The 17,009-nt window shown below is 44.8% G+C and overlaps 1 protein-coding gene across 3 annotated transcripts in view; it reads right to left on the minus strand.

The window, feature by feature from the left end:
* Positions 1-16,519, minus strand: part of stk40 (serine/threonine kinase 40) — a 71,680-nt gene extending 55,161 nt beyond the window's left edge. The window contains exon 1 of one of the 3 annotated variants that reach the window (XM_080211180.1): positions 16,393-16,519. Coding sequence is in view for 1 of the 3 variants with exons in the window: in XM_080211178.1 (XP_080067304.1) it covers positions 16,099-16,101 (3 nt within the window). In the remaining 2 variants the exon portion in view is untranslated. Of the gene's footprint in view, positions 1-13,785; positions 14,096-16,098; positions 16,352-16,392 lie in introns of those variants that run through there. The other 2 variants (XM_080211178.1, XM_080211182.1) reach the window with 2 other exon arrangements.
* Between the last annotated feature and the right edge of the window lie 490 nt (positions 16,520-17,009).

Genomic DNA, 17,009 nt, shown 5'->3' on the forward strand with positions numbered 1-17,009 from the left:
CACTGGGTCTCAATTCTTAGCAAGTAGTCAGGACTAGCTCAATTTTTATTTTGTTATAGGTTCAGACTGGAGACTGTTTATGTACATTAGCATGCTTATCAATGAGAATGTGATGAACAAGTATTTATATAAATCTAGGTAACACCACAATACTTTGTGACGTTAATGAAGCCCAAAGATGTGCAAGTTAGGTGCCATGGCCATGTTAAACTGTCCCTTAATGTCCAGAGATGCATCGGTCAGAGGAATTAGCCAGGTAAATATGTGGGGTTGCAGGGGTGGAGCCCAAGTGAGATTGTCATCAGTGTAGACTCGATGGGCCAAATGGCCTCCTTCGGCACTGTAGGGGTTCTATAGTTTCTTTACAGAAAGACAGTGATATCAATGCAGCAACTTAAACAAACATGAAACAGAAATAGGGAAGGATTTAAACTACGTGAATGGAAGCTGTTACGAATAATCCAGATTGGAGTGTCTGCACTAACGATTTTGAAATCAAATAGTGAACCAAAGGAAAATGTGATTAATGTTTGACATATAAAACTTGCACTGAGGAAAATAATTAGTGGAGGCAAATTATCATTTATATCCTTGCCTATTGGCTTTGCACTCCCAAAACTGACAAAGTAATTCTTGTCCCAACCAAAGAAAACATCAAACAGAGATGTCAGACTTTAAGGGGGGAAAAAAAAAGAGGCCAAGAACACTCAATACCACTGTTCTATTTTAGAGGGAAGTAAGGGAGTTCTCCCTATTGTTCCGTCTGGTATTTATCCTTCACCAAACATCATTAAACCAGGTTATTTGCTCACATTGCTATCTATGGAGCCTTGCTGTGCACAACTTGGCTGTTGGATTGCAACAAGTGACTGTACTCCTAAAATATTTAGGAGATCATAAAAGGTACCTGAAATGCAAGCTGTTCTTTATTTGTAAAATAAGCAACACAATATCAAAAAGCTTCACAAAGAGAAAAAAAATGAGTTTCATGTTAAAAAGACATAGTATCAAAGTTTTTCATCTTACACTCATCAGAAAAGCTACGCAAGATAATCCAACAGCAAGGGAGCAACAATTTATACTGCACAAAGAGTACTGATTGGGCAAATGGGCTTGACTAAAGAATAGTCTGCTAGCCAACAAATCGGTATTCTATTCACATGCAGTATAAATTACTGTCCCTTTACAATTAGTTCATTTTTTAGGTGTTCCAACGAGTACAAGGCAAAAAGTATCGTACGACCAAACAGCTAGTCCACAAGTTTCATTAATACAGTATCCTACACGCTGAAACATTGAGAAGCTTTGAACACATTTTATCTTGTATGATTGTTCATTGGTAACATTAGACTCTTATCATACACATTCCTAATGTAGCTAGATTTTCAGTAAAACTTGTAGACAGTGTGAACAGTTCATGTGCCTCTGTGCATTAAAACTGTGAACAACACTCAGCAGCACAGTTTCTGTCCTTCCAAACTTAGGTTCTGCCTGGAGAGAGCTGTGTAACATCAAAGTGAGGTGTTGATAGTTGCGGGTATGTCACTGATGGCATCAATGTTGGAGGCAATTTGGAGGTGGAAAAGACAAGTATAAGCAAAACAGTTAAATGTGTGATTTACTTTCCCAACTGCATTTTATCTGAACAAACCGAGCCTTGCTTGGAGTGCTTTGTGAGCGGGAGGAGAAAGGAGAGCACTGAAGTAGAGATTCCAGACGCCACCCTAATAGGACTCAAAAAAAAGCATTTGGAAGCCAATATTTAAAGAGTGACTAATTACTGCAAGCTCCCTAAGGAAAACTTCCAAAACCACCAAATAACCCTTTCCATAGCCAGCACCAAGTAGTCCAAAAAAATTGCAAACATGCAGTTCCTCAGAAATCTTTACAACTGAAGTTTGGGAGGCCAGGTTAAAGGCTTTAGCAACCAATTGTAAATGTCATGGCACAATCAATGCTCTGAATTTAACAGCACTTTTCATTCAAGCAATAAGAAGTATTGCAACAGTAGGTCAACACCTACAAGACTGACATAAGCCACTGGCATTTTTACACCACACGTGTAGCCAAGAGGGTTCCTTCTGTTGGCCACTTTCCACAGTAAGCAAGCACAGGTTTCAATGGCATAGGAAAGCACAAGTGTTTTGCCATTGGGTGCTGGCTCATGGTTTCTGCAATGCAAAAACAGGAAGTCAGTCCCACACATCAACTCCATGCTTCCATTGACAGCAGGTGGCAACTCTCCCTCAACAGGCTATGATTTTACATCTGAAGTGGATCAAAGGATGCCACATTTGAGGGGTTTTTTTACTGCAATTATGGGCGTTTTTCCTGAAGACTAGATGATTATTACAGCTAAGTACAACACCAATATCAATGTCCACAGGTATAGACAAATGCATAATTACACTTGTTTAAAAAAACAAGCCAAAAGGGAAATATCTATAGTCTGCTTGTCCAAAATAGACATGCCACAACGATCATATTGTACCACAACCTATAATTATGAAGTAACCACAGCTCTGACAGGAGTTTGAGCTGTTCTATCCCAGATGGTCTCATTCATAAGCTACAGCAGTACTAACACCAGGAATTAACAGAAGATACAAATATCAGGATCACTTCCATCACATTTTACTCATTTTCTTTTTTCATCACCCAGCCATCTTCCCAAATCAACCCTGTAAAAGCAGACTTCAGCTGCTGAACAGTCCACACTTCCCACCCCCACCCCCAACCCTGACAAAAGCAGCCATTCCTTACATGCAAATCATTTACATCTGTGAAAAAGCGACAACAGAATCTAATGTTGAGCTCATAGTGAAAGAGAACACGCACCAGAAATCACTGCAGCCATGTGCAAGATGAATGTTCCCAAAACTATGAAGGCTGAGGCCAACTGTCACTTGCTGCTGCCTGGCTCTGATCAGCTAAGCCAGCACAGGCCAGTAATCAAGCTGAGGACCTTCTCTTTGCCCGACTATCAGGTCTGTATAGGCTGGAACTATCTGCACAGATTAAATAAGGGCATGTCTGCCTCTCAGCTCACTACTCTGGAACTTAGAGAGATGTGGAGATGCTGGCGTTGGACTAGGTAAACACAAACTCACATTCTAATCAGTATTTTGTAAACTGTGTGTGCCTTTATATGCTCTGTTTGTGACCAGAACTCTCCACTCACCTGACAAAGGGGCAAACCCCAAAAGCTAGTGGGTTTACTATCAAATAAACTTGTTGGACTTTAACCTGGTGTTGTGAGACTTCTTACTGTACTTACACAGAGGAGAGGCATTGCCTGGCCCTACAAAAAAAAGGCACCAGCTCTGACTGCAGTCACACATATTTAAATTCCTAACAATGCATTCACTTTGCCAATCTATTGATGGCACCTTCATTACCAGCAGTGAGTTGATGGCGTAAACAAGACAGTGCTGATGTTGCCAGAGTTGATGCACAGCTGCCAAACAGGCGCTTAGAAACCATCAGCTGTGCATGCAACAGAAACGGACTGGCTGCTGAAAATAATCCTGCTGTTTGGCCGCTGGTGAGACTAATGGTCGAAGTGCTTGTGCCTATTCTTTTAGAGATGCCACTGAAGTGTACTGACTGCACTGGGCAAGGTCCTGTCAGAAAAACAGCTCCAAAATTCACTGCATGCATGTGTAGTTAAGTTAAAATCTGGTTTTGTAATATTAGCCCTTAGTAGAGTCAGGGAAGAGCCGGTAGGGCTAGGAGCCAGTACTGGAAAACCACTTCAGCAACCAGCTCTACAATATAACTATGCCACAGGATATAGAGAGCTCATTTCATCATAGTGGCTCATGGTTAAACATGAAAATAAACACCGCCATATGCCTGAACCCTGAAATTCAGTGCTACGAGAAAGACATTTTAAGATCCAAGTACCTACTTGCAAACAACAAAAAATTAACCTGAGGGGTTCAAAATAGCTTTCCACCCAATACAATATGAAAGGTACTGTCAGCAGGGTAAAAGCAAGGTTAAACTCTGAGCTGGACCATTCATTTAATAAAAAAAGGATTATTTTAAAACTTTACACTAGAGAGAAAAAAAATTAACCATGCAAACCTCCACGGATGGACTTTCAATCCAGGGGAAATTTGGTACTATCCATCAAGTCTGGTCCAGCTTTACTCTCAGCCACTTGCAGCTTAGCTGTCCCGCCAAGCTGAGGGACCACTATTTTGGCAACTGGCACAGATATGAATTAGGAGCAGGAGCAAGCCATTTGGCCCCTTGAGCCTGCTCTGCCATTCATTAAGATCATGACTGATGTGATTGTGGCCTCACTTCCATAATCCACTCCAAATCAAGGAAGTGAGATTGCAGATTTTTTTGGTCTTTCAGCACTTTATCATCTTTTACGAACGGATTGCACAGAATCCGTCAATTCTGATCAGTTGGAAACACCACAGAGCAACAGTAATTAACACATTGGGCTGGCAAAGGCAGCAATGCTCAGTCGAAGCATATGCACTAGTCCAGGGTCGTTATTTTGCAAAAGACCTAAAGAACAAACCCCCATGCTAACTCAATAAATTGGCATAGCATGGGAGCAAACATATTCTCCCAATGGGTCCTACTGCATTAAAACTTTATTCAGAGTGGGAATAATGTGTAAAATACCACACAAGGTGTGGGTGAGACAAGTAATGCATGCATTTGTGAGGAAAAAAAGATTCTGAAGGGGCTTGACAGGATAAACACAGATTGCTTCTTCTGGCTGAGGAATCTAAAACATGGGGGCACATCCTCAAGATAAGGGTTCGCTCATTTAGTACCAAGACAAGGAGACATACCTTTCGCTCCAGGAATTGTGAATATTTGGAATTCCCTGCCCAAGGAGGTTGTGGATACTGCATCACTGAATATATTTAAAGCCAAAAGAAAGGCAGGCTTTGGATTTCTCAGGCAATTAAGGGATATGGAGAGCTGATAGGAAAGTGGACCAGATGGTACTGAATGTTGGAGTAGGCTTTGGGTGTCATATGGTTTACTCCAGCCCAGTATTTACCTTCTTACTAATAGGGTGTGTTGATAAGGTGATATAAAGTAAAGAACAGGAGGCACACATGGAGCATACCAATTAGCACTGGGCTAATCAGCTTTCTTCTCTAGTGCAAATTGTATTTGAAAGTTTAATTGCTAAAATAATTTTTCAAAATGCAATCCCAGGCAAAGGCACAACAGATACCACCAATGTCAAAAAGACTAGAAAAGGTGAACAAGAGCACAAAAAATAAAACACACTCAAAGGTCCTTGAGGAAATGAAGAAGTTTTAATGCAAAGCTAACTGCTGTTTGCTATTTCCTACAGTACACACTTCAAAAAAACAAAGATGGTCTATTTCCCCCTCTATGACACCACTTGATTTTGGCCATCTCAGCTCATCATCAGCTACTGGAACTCTCATCCATGCCTTCGTTACCTTTACACTGGACTATTTCAGAGCACTCCTGGCTGGTCTCCCACATTCTACCCTCCAGAAACTGAAGGTCATCCAAAACTCAGCTGCCCATGTTTTATCTTGCAGCAAGCTTTGAATTTCACTCCCTACGCTCGCTATCCCATTGAATATTTTGAAGAGGTGACTAAGGTAGTGGATAGGGGAATGTCTATTGATGTTGTTTATAAGGCTTTTGATAAAGTCCTGCATTTGAGGCTGTTACCTAAAGTAGAAGTCCGTGGAATTGAGGGCAAATTACTGACATGGCTGGGAAATTGGTGGTAAAAATTCAATGGGATAGCAGGTGTAGGGAGCGAAATTCAAAGCTTGCTGCAAGATAAAACATGGACAGCTGAGTTCTGGATGACCTTCAGGTTATGGAGAATAGAATGGGGCACTCAAATTATGATGAGTGGTTTCCCTGTGTTGGGGCCTCAATTGTTTACACTGTTTAATAACAACTTGAATAATGGCATAGCAAATCATACCTAAATTTGCTGATGACACAAAGTTAGGCTGCATTGTGGACGGTGTAAACGATTACATAAAATTACAAAGGGACATTGACAGACCAGGTGAATGGGCAAAAATGTAGCAGATGGACTTCAATCTAAGCAAGTGCGAAGTTATTCATTTTGGATCGAAAAGGGGGAGTTCAAAGCACTTTTTAGATGTTATGAAGTTAAATTCAGTAGATGTCCAGGGAGACTTAGGGGAATCAGGTACATAGAACTTTAAAATGCCAGAAACAGGTGTAGAAAGTCATCAGGAAGGTTAATAAAATGCTGGCCTTTTTACCTTGAAGACTGGAGTATAAGGACACCACAGACCTCCTCATAGATCAGCCTGCAGATGCGCTTGACATCCCTGCAATGAGTCAGGCAATGAACGGCTGGCTTGGTGGCACCCTGAATGTTGTGGCGAAAGAACCTAGTTGTGTTTATCTGTCCCTGCCCAGCCCCTTACCATCTTTCCCTCTAGCTGATATAATCTGCACTGAGCAATTATAAAAGAAAGTATATCCACCCTGTCAACACCCCTCAGGATCTTAATAGTTTTGGTCAAGTCGCCTTCTTGCTCTCCTGAAGCGCCAAGAACAAACCCTGCATGGCTTCTGTGGTTGAAGATAATTAAGAAAGATTGTGGAGTGCCTTCAAACTTTTCATTATGTTACAAATTAGAAGGAGTGGGCCATTCGGCCCCTTAAGCCTGCTCCACTATTCAAAAATATGACGGACTTAACTGTAACCTCAACCCCATATTCCTGCCTAATCCCGGTAACCTTTCACCCCTTTGTTCATTAGAAATCTATCTGGCTCAGCCTTAAAAAGATTCAAAGACTCTGCTTCCACTGCCTCTTGAGAAAGTGTTTCAAAAACTCATGACCCTTTGAGAAAATTCTCATCTCCATCTTAAATGAGTGACCCATCTTTTTTAAACAGTGAACCCTAGTTCTAGATTGTCCGAAATGAGGAAGCATTCTTTCCATAACCACCCCGTCAATAGCCCTCAGGAACTTAATGGTTTTGATCAAGTTGCCGCTTGCTCTTCTAAACTTCAGTGGACACAGACCTAACCTCTTCAAGCTTTCCTCCCAAGACAACCCACCCATTTCTGGTACTAGTCTAGTAAACCTTCTCTGAAACGCTTTTAAACACATGTGCATCTTCCCCTAAATAAGGAGACCAAAATACTGTATACAACACTCCAAATGTGGTCTCACCAATGTTACAGAATCATACAGTGCAGGAGAGGCCCTTTGGCCCACCAGGTCCACACCAAAACGCTAGAAACACTTGACCTCCCACCTAATTCCATTTACCAGCACTTGGCAGGTATAACATTCAAGGATGTGGATCAAGTGCTCATCCAGGTACTTTTTAAAGGATGTGAGGCAACCCGCCTTTACTGCCCTCCCAGGCAGTGCAAGTAGAAACATTTTCTCTCACACTTAAACCTCCTGCACCTTTCCTTGAACACAAGTCCCCTCAGAACTGACCCTTCTAATCTTTAGCCACTCTGAATATGCTGCACAATCAGGTTGCCTTTCAGCCTCTTCTGCTGCAATGCAAATAGCCCAAACCTATCCTCTTCATATCTTAAATGTTCCATCCCAGGCAGCATGTGAGTGAATCCTCTCTGCACCCCTCCAATGCAATCACATCCTTCCCGTTACGTGGTAACCAGAACTGCACACAGTACTCCAGCTATGGCCTTAATCAAAGTTCTATACAACTCCAACATGATCTCCCTGCTTTTGTAACTAACACCTCAAATGATAAAGGCAAGTGTCTCATGCCTTTTTAACCACTCTACTAACATGCCCTTTCACCTTCAGTGACCCATGGACAAACATGCCAAGGTTCCTTTGCTCCACAGAACTTCCTAATGTCATGCCAATGATTGAACACTTACCTTCAAATTACTAGTTCCAAAGTGTATCACCTCACACTTTTCAGGGTTAAATTCCACCTGCCCACTTACTGGCCCATTTGACTAGCCCATCAAAATCCCCTTGCAGCCCAAGACGCTCAACCTCATTGTTAACCCCCAAGCCAATCTTCGTGTCAGCTGCTAACTTACTAATCCTACCCTCCCACATTGTCATCTACATCATTCATATAAATGACCCTGTGGTATGCCACTGTACACTGGCTTCCAGTCATTAATGCAGCCTTCTGTCATCACACTTTGCTATAAATGAATTTTGAATCCACCTCATCAAATTACCCTGTATCCCATGTGCATTCGCCTTCTTTGGGAGTCTCCTTTATGCCTTATCAAAGGCTTTGCTTGAAATCCACACAAAATGCACTACCCTCACCTATAAACCTGGCAATCTCCTCAAAAAATTCAAATTTCTCAGGCAAGACCTCCCTCTGATGAAGCCATGCTGATTATCACTGATCAAGCCTTGCCTCTCCAAGTGGAGACAGATGCTCTCCTTCAGAATTTTCTCCAACGGTTTTCTCATCACTGAGGTGAGATTCTGTAGTTCCCTGGCTTATCTCTACAGTCCTTGTCTAGTACAACTGAAATATAACCTAATTTTGTAATCAATTCCCCTCACAATAAATGACAAACATTTCTATCAGCGTTCCTAATTACTTGCTGTATCTCCATACTGGCCTTTTGAGATTCATGCATCAGGGCATCCAGATCCCTCTACATCCTCTCACCGTTTACATAAGCTTTCTTTTCCTTCATGCCAAAGTGAACAATTTCACATTTGTTCACATTTAACTCCATTTGCCAGGTTTTTGCCCACTCGCTTAATTTATGTCTTTCGTAGCCTCCTTGCATCCTCTTCACAATTTACTTTCCAACTGATCTTTGTGTTGTCAGCAGATTTAGCAATTATTCCTTCATCCAAGTCATTTATATAAATTGCAAAAAGTTAAGGTCGCAGCACTGATCTGTGTAGCATACCACTCATCACAACCTGGCCACCAGAAAAAGATCCATTTATGCCAACTTTTTCTCTCCTGGCTGGCCAATCTATTATTCATGCCAATTCATAGAATCTTACAGTGCAGAAGAGGCCATTCAGCCCAATGAGCCGACCAAAATCCCTTTTCCCCATAACTTTATGCATTTACCCTAGCTAGGCCCCCTGACAGTAAGGGGCAATTTATTATGGTCAATCCATCTAATTCACACATCTTTGGACTGACAGGGGAAACCCATGCAGATACAGGGAGGATATGCAGACAGACATCAAACCTGGCACTGGTTAGCACTGGCACTGTAAGGCAGTGCTAACCACTGTGGCACCATGCCACTCTTAAGGCAGCCATCAAGTCTGCACCGACAACAATCCACCCAGCACTATTCTCGTAACCTCACATATTTACCCCGCTAATCCCTCCAACCTAAGTATCTCGGACACTAACAGGTAATTTATCATGGCCAATGCACCAAACCCTCACAGCTTTGGACTGTGGGAGGAAACTGGAGCGCCCAGAGGAAACCCACGCAGACAGGGGGAGGACATGCAAACTCCATACAGACAGTGACCCAAGGCCAGGAATCGAACCCAGGTCCCTGGCACTATGAGGCAACAGTGCTAACCAGTGTGCTACTGTGCCACCCTAATTTGTTACATCATGGGCTTTTATTTTCTGCAATAACCTCTGATGTGGCACCTTCCTAAATGCCTTCTGGAAATCCAAGTACAGTGACCATAACATGATAGAATTTTTCATCAAGGTGAAGAGAAACATAGTTGATTCTGAGGCTAGAGTCGAGACGTTTAATAAAGGAAACTATGATGATACGAGGTGCAGTTGGCTGTGATGGACTGGGAAATGTTATTTAAAGGGATGACAGTGGATAGGCAATTGCAAACATTCACAGAGCACATCTGTGAACTGCAATAATTATTTATTTCTGTTTGGCACAACGGTAAAACAGGAAATGTGGCCAAACCATGATTTACAAGGGAAATTAGAGATAGTATTAGATTCAAAGAGGCAGCATACAAATTGGCCAGTAAAAAAACAACAGACCTCAGGATTGGGAGCAGTTTAGAATTCAGCAAAGGAGAACCAAGGGATTAAGAGGTGGAAAATAGATTCAAGTACAGGAACAGGAATGTCTTGCTGCAGCTGTAAAAGGCCTTGGTGAGGCTACACAAAGAATATTGTATGCAGTTTTGGTCTCCTCATCTGAGGAAAGATGCTCTTGCTATGGAGGAAGTGCAGCAAAGATTCACTAGATTGTTTATTGGGATGGCAGGACTGACATACGAAGAGAAACTGATTTGGTTAGGATTATATTTGCTAGAGTTCAGAAGAGGGGGAATCTCATGGAAAACCTTAATATTCTAACAGGACTAAACAGGGTAGATGCAGAAAGAGTATTCCCGACGGTGGGATGTCCAGAACCGCCGGGGAGGGAGGTCACAATCTAAGGATAAAGGGCAAACCTATAAGGACTGAGATGAGGAGAAATTTCTTCACCCAGAGTGGTGAGCCTGCAGAATTCCCTACCACAGAAAGCAGCTGAGGCCAAAACAGTGTACATTTTAAAAAAGGAGTTAGATGGGGATCAGAGGATATGGGGGTTGCGGGGGGGGGGCGGGGGCAGGAAAGGTGGAGAGATCGGGCTACGGAATTGGATGATCAGCAATATTATACTGAACAGCAGAGAAAGCTCAGAGGGTTAAATGGCCCATTTCTGCTCCTGTTTTATCTGTTTCTAGTATATTCACTGATTCTCCTTCATCCACAGCACTTGACTCATTTAAAAAACACATTCATAAGAACAAAAGAATGGGATCAGGAGTAGGCAATTCACCCCTCGAACTTGCTCTGCCATTTAAGATGATCATGGCTGGACTTGGTCTCAACTCCACTTTCCTGTCCGTTCTCTATAATCCTTCAACCCATTAATAATTAAAAATTTCTCTCTCCCCTCAAATTCATTCAATGGCCCAGCACCCACCGTACTCTGGGGTAGTGAATTTCTGTTTTCAACCTGCTACCCATTATCCTATAACAATGACCTCTTGTTCCAGATTGCCCCACAAGCAGCAGCATCCAACATAATTTGACATTTTTATCATCATATATACCTCAATTACATCTCCTCTCAGTCTTCTAAACTCTAGAGTGAAGAGGTCTAAACTGCTCAGTCTCATCTCTGGAATTAATCTAGGGAACCTCCTCTGAACTGCCTCTAGTGCCACTACATCCTTCCTTAAATAAGGAGGCCAAACCTGTACAAAGTACTCCAGGTGTGGTCTCACCAATGTCTTGTACAGTTGCCACAACACTTCCTTACTTTTATACAACATTCCTTTAGTTATAAATGTCAAAATTCCATTTGTTTTCTTCATTACTTGCTGTACTTAAATAAACTGGTTAAACATACTTTTTCTTTCACAAAACCATCCTGACCCAGCCTGCTTATTTGATTTTTCCCTGCCCCCCCAAGTGCACTGCAATAACATATTTAATAATAGCTTCTAACATTTTCTCTCAGACTAACTGGTGTATAGTTTCCTGTTTTCCGTATCCCTCCTTTTTTGAATGAAGTAGTTACATCTGCTATCTTCTAAAGTAACAGAATCTTCCTTTAATTCCTTTGAATGAAAAGAATTTTCGAAAATTAAAACCAATGCAAATATCACAATAGCCACTTCTTTCAAGACTTTAGCGTGAAGTTCATCTGGACCTGGGGATTTGTCAGCCCCACAGACCCAATTTACTAAATGCCACTTTCCTGGTGATTGTAATTTTCCTGAATTTCTCCCAACCAATTTCTTAAAATATTCACACTTGCTGGTGTAAAGTACTTTGAAGTGTCCTAAAATAAGGAAGCCTGTCAAATAATCCCAAATTTCCTCTTTAAAGAAAAGCCTATGCTGAGGCGAGTCTCAAATAATGATGTGGAGATGCCAGCGTTGGACTGGGTAAACACAGTAAGAAGTCTCACAACACCAGGTTAAAGTCCAACCAATTTATTTGATAGTAAACTCACAAGCTTTCGGGGTTTGCCCCTTCGCCAGGTGAAAGATGAACTGACGAAGGGGCAAACCCCGAAAGCTTGTGAACTTACTATCATTACTAAAATTTACTATCATTATAATCAATTTACTAACTTGGTTGGACTTTAACCTGGTGTTGAGACTTCTTACTGAGTCTCAAATAATGCAGAGGAAGAATCAAAGAGCAATGTAAACTGGAAGCTTGAGTGTCTCAGACTGGGTTAAAGTCCAACAGGTTTATTTGGCAGCACTAGCTTTCAGAGCCTCAAGCTCCTTCTTCAGGTGACACACCTGAAGGATCTTGAGACTCAAAGCTGGCGCTACCAAATAAACATTTTGGACTTTTAACTTGTTGTGAGACTTCTTAGTGTGCTTACCCCAGTCCAACGGCAGCATCTCCACATCACATCTCAGACTGCACAGCCACCACCACATCCCACAAACACAATCGAGAGGATTCACTTTATTTCACAAAGAAAGCTATTATAGTGAACTTTAGCACAATAATCGGGAAAAACTTAAAAGAATAGAACTTATTACTAACATAAGAAGCCGATTGGGCAGGACCGCCTGAGGGGGAAGTGATCACAAGATGCAGGAAGAAATGGGGACGCAGGTGTGGGGCAAACATGGGCAGGCGATGGGGATACGGGTCAAACACAAGGGAATGTCCAGGGGGGTGCGTGGTGGTTTGGGGATACAGGGCAGATACTGGGGGGGCAGGCGTCGGGGACACGGGGGCAGGCGTCGGGGACACGGGGGCAGGCGTCGGGGACACGGGGGCAGGCGTCGGGGACACGGGGGCAGGCGTCGGGGACACGGGGGCAGGCGTCGGGGACACGGGGGCAGGCGTCGGGGACACGGGGGCAGACTACAGGCAGGCGTCGGGGACACGGGGGCAGACTACAGGCAGGCGTCGGGGACACGGGGGCAGACTACAGGCAGGCGTCGGGGACACGGGGGCAGACTACAGGCAGGCGTCGGGGACACGGGGGCAGACTACAGGCAGGCGTCGGGGACACGGGGGCAGACTACAGGCAGGCGTCGGGGACACGGGGGCAGACTACAGGCAGGCGTCGGGGACACGGGGGCAGACTACAGGCAGGCGTCGGGGACACGGGGGCAGACTACAGGCAGGCGTCGGGGACACGGGGGCAGACTACAGGCAGGCGTCGGGGACACGGGGGCAGACTACAGGCAGGCGTCGGGGACACGGGGGCAGACTACAGGCAGGCGTCGGGGACACGGGGGCAGACTACAGGCAGGCGTCGGGGACACGGGGGCAGACTACAGGCAGGCGTCGGGGACACGGGGGCAGACTACAGGCAGGCGTCGGGGACACGGGGGCAGACTACAGGCAGGCGTCGGGGACACGGGGGCAGACTACAGGCAGGCGTCGGGGACACGGGGGCAGACTACAGGCAGGCGTCGGGGGCACAGGGCAGATTACAGGCAGACGTTGGGGGTACAAGGCAGCTATGAGGGAGACGTTGGGGATACGGGGCAGATTACAGGCAGACGTTGGGGGTACAAGGCAGATATGAGGGAGACGTTGGGGACACGGGGCAGACTACAGGCAGACGTTGGGGGTACAAGGCAGATATGAGGGAGACGTTGGGGACACGGGGCAGATTACAGGCAGACGTCGGGGACACGGGGCAGATTACAGGCAGACGTTGGGGGTACAAGGCAGATATGAGGGAGACGTTGGGGATACGGGGTGGAATTGGGGTAGATACGGGGTGGAGGATGTTGGGGTAAACGGGCTTTGTGACCGCCCCACAGGCGGTGCCCTCTGGCCCGCACACAGCCGCTCCGCTCACTCACCCTCCGTGCACGCAGCTCCGGCTCCACTATAGCCGCTCCTCCCCTTTCATAGCCGGGCCCCCCGCGCCGCTCGAACTCTAACTCGGTGCTCTCGGCCAGGCCTCTTTTTTTTGTGTTTGGCAAAGGAAAATGAGCAGCGGGGGTGGGGCGGGTTGGGGGCGATCTATTCCTGTCCCCGGGGAGGGGAGAATTCAGTGGAGAGGGGAGGTCATCCTGGAGCGGGCCCAAGGCGATGGGACGAGGCGACACTGCACAGCGGCAACCACAACACTCCCGTTCTCCATCCCGCCCGGGCGGCCTCGCCTCTCCCCAGGCCCAGGGAGGAGGAGGAGGGGCTGCCACCTGACAGCGGAAATGACGCAGATTGCCGGAACAAGACCCGCCCCCCACAGGCACGCTGATTGACAAGGCGAACAATTAATCGGAGCCCGACACACGCTGCCTGCACGAAGCCTGGGGGGGCGGGGCCGGCCTCCGCTACCTGCCGCTGGGACCCTGTCAATCACCCAGATTGACAGGCCGCCCTACCAATCAGAGCTGAGTCTTCGTGTCTCTGGGCTAGATTCGAGAGCACTGTGCAAAGCTGCTCAGGACATTGCAGCTACAATCATAGCTTAACGTTTATTTATTAGGGTCACAATATATCTATCACATTAACACAGCGGCAATAAGGTTACGGTGAAAAATTCCCTAGTCGCCACACTCCAGCGCCTGTTCGGGTACACTGAGGGAGCATTAGCACGGCTAAACCAGCACCGCTTTAGGACTGTGGGAGGAAACTGGAGCACCTGGAGGAAACCCACGCAGACATGGGGAGAACGTGCAGGCTTCACACAGACATTGACCCAAGCTGAGAACGGAACCCAGGTCCCTGGCACTATGAGCCACAATAAGAAGTCTCACAACACCAGGTTAAAGTCCGACAAGTTTATTTGGTGGCAAACGCCACTAGTTTAGGGGCACTGCTCCTTTGTCAGGTGAGTGGGGAAACTGGACTTCAACCTGCTGTTGTGAGACTTCTTACTGTGTTTACCCCAGTCCAGCGCTGGTGTCTCCACATCATGACTACTGTGAGTCAGCTATGCTAACCACTGTGCCACCAGCGTGCATTTATTACATTCAACCCCTGTGCTATGGGCAACACACATGCTTTTTGAACATTAACGCACAATTTTAATGCATTTGACCTTCATTCCACTCACAGGTCTGGACTCTCATCTAATTACTTTAAAAGGGAGCTGATTTCTCCTTTAGTGCCTGCTGACTGTCCCAATACAGCAAGTGGCTTTTGCTACTAAATAAGCCTGTTAGATTTTAACCTAGTGTTGTGAAACTTCTTACTGTGTTTACCCCAATCCAACGCCGGCATCCCCACATGACCAATACAGCAGCAGCAGGAGTGAGTAGTGATTTTTTTTTAAACTTTATTCCAATCTAATCAAGTCAAATTAAACCCAATTCAGAGTCCCAACAAGTGATACTCTTTCACAAGTAGTGGTCTTTGAATAGTGTCTGAATTTTGACCCTCTTATTGAAGCATGGACTGCAATTGGCACACACAGTTGAGTTAATATTGCTTAACTGAAACTGAGTTTAAAGTTTATTCATTAGTCTTATAAGTAGGCTTATATTAACACTGCAATGAAGTTACTGTGAAAATCCCTTGTGATTGAGTTGCACGGAAAAAAAAGTTTTGGAAGTTCTGAAGAATCTGCATCTGTCCTCTCAGTTAGTGTATAATTTTGCATAAAGTCGAAGCCAGGACATTTCATTCAGCCAAAGCTCGCCTTTACTTGCCCAGATCATGGTCAATTTCTGGTTCAGTTTTTAAAAAGCACTTGTGCCACCCACGTACGTTCATTGTGATCAAATAATGATGTTTAACTTCGATCACAACCGAGTTTTTATTGCGTTTCTCAAACATTTTCAGGGGTGAAGGCCACCTCAAGAAAAAACATGCCAAGAGAAGAAATATCTTTCAGAGGAATACTTTGCAACAGTAATTTTCTAAATCCAAATCCTCTTCTTTATATACCTATAGCACAAAAATCGCCATAAATCTCACGAACTTGTTACTGGAATCTGATCTTGCAAGCGCTGGGAGAGGAAAGAAATATTGAAAACACATGGTTTTGATGATCGCGGTCGAAAAAAAAGTCACTATTTCCAAACTTATACTTGGTGCAGAATTCAGAGTCGGTTCTGATATTTGCAAATCATTCAAATCCCCCCAGCCCTCCCCACCCACACACACACACACACACACTCACACAGCCCGATCGATGTAAGATGAAAACACTTTGCTCGACTTACCATTGCAGCCTGTCCTCACTAGACAGTGTTTCCATCCAGACTGCTGTCACTGACTGACCCCCGCACTCTGCAGTAGCTTAAAGGTCGCGGATCTTTTTTTTTAATCGTCTCTCTTTCTCGACTGACTCCGATCACATTTCCTCTCTCTCGGAAAAAAAAACCTCCCCCTTGTCCCTCCTGGTTACAATTGCTTCCTTCTCCCAGGTAAGTTGCGAAAACACACACACACACAGAGGCAAGCAAGCAATGGACCCAGCCCAGTGAGCCAATGAACACGCTAACCAATCCAGTTACCTCTGATATCACGGACCATCCCCGCCTGCTGAAGCAGGTATATCAAATAGCCAGCCATTTGACAAAACCGGAGTTTAAAAAAGGAAACATGTTAGAATGTGTAAACCAGGCTGAGTGAAGCCGCACAGCCGAGAGGAAAGCTCTGATTGTGTGCCAAACCCGTCAAAGGTACAGACTAGATTTAAATGTGAATGGCAATAAAACTGGAGGGTTGAGTCATCCGTGATTGTGTCTATCAATCATTCCCAAGCGATGCTGCCATTAACCACGTTTATGCATGAACTTATGAGTTATTAAAAAAACCTTGTAGTTAGGTGGCACAATGGTGTGCATTGCTGCCTCAACGTGCCAGGGGCCCTGGTTTGACTCCCAGCTTGGGTCACTGTGCAGAGTTTGCATGTCTGCGTGGGTTTCCTCTGGGTGCTCCAGTTTCCTCCCACAGTCCGAAAGATGTGCTGGTTAGGCGCATTGGCCGTGCTAAATTCTCCCTCAGTGTATCTGAACAGGCACCAGAGTGTGGCAACTAGGGGATTTTCACTGTAACTTCATTGCAGTGTTAATGCAAGCCTATTTGTGACAATAAATAAACTATATGGCATTTTTTTAACATGATAAAG

This window comes from Carcharhinus amblyrhynchos, chromosome 24 (genome assembly GCF_965287045.1).
Source record: "Carcharhinus amblyrhynchos chromosome 24, sCarAmb.v2.hapA, whole genome shotgun sequence".
NCBI lineage: Eukaryota > Metazoa > Chordata > Chondrichthyes > Carcharhiniformes > Carcharhinidae > Carcharhinus > Carcharhinus amblyrhynchos.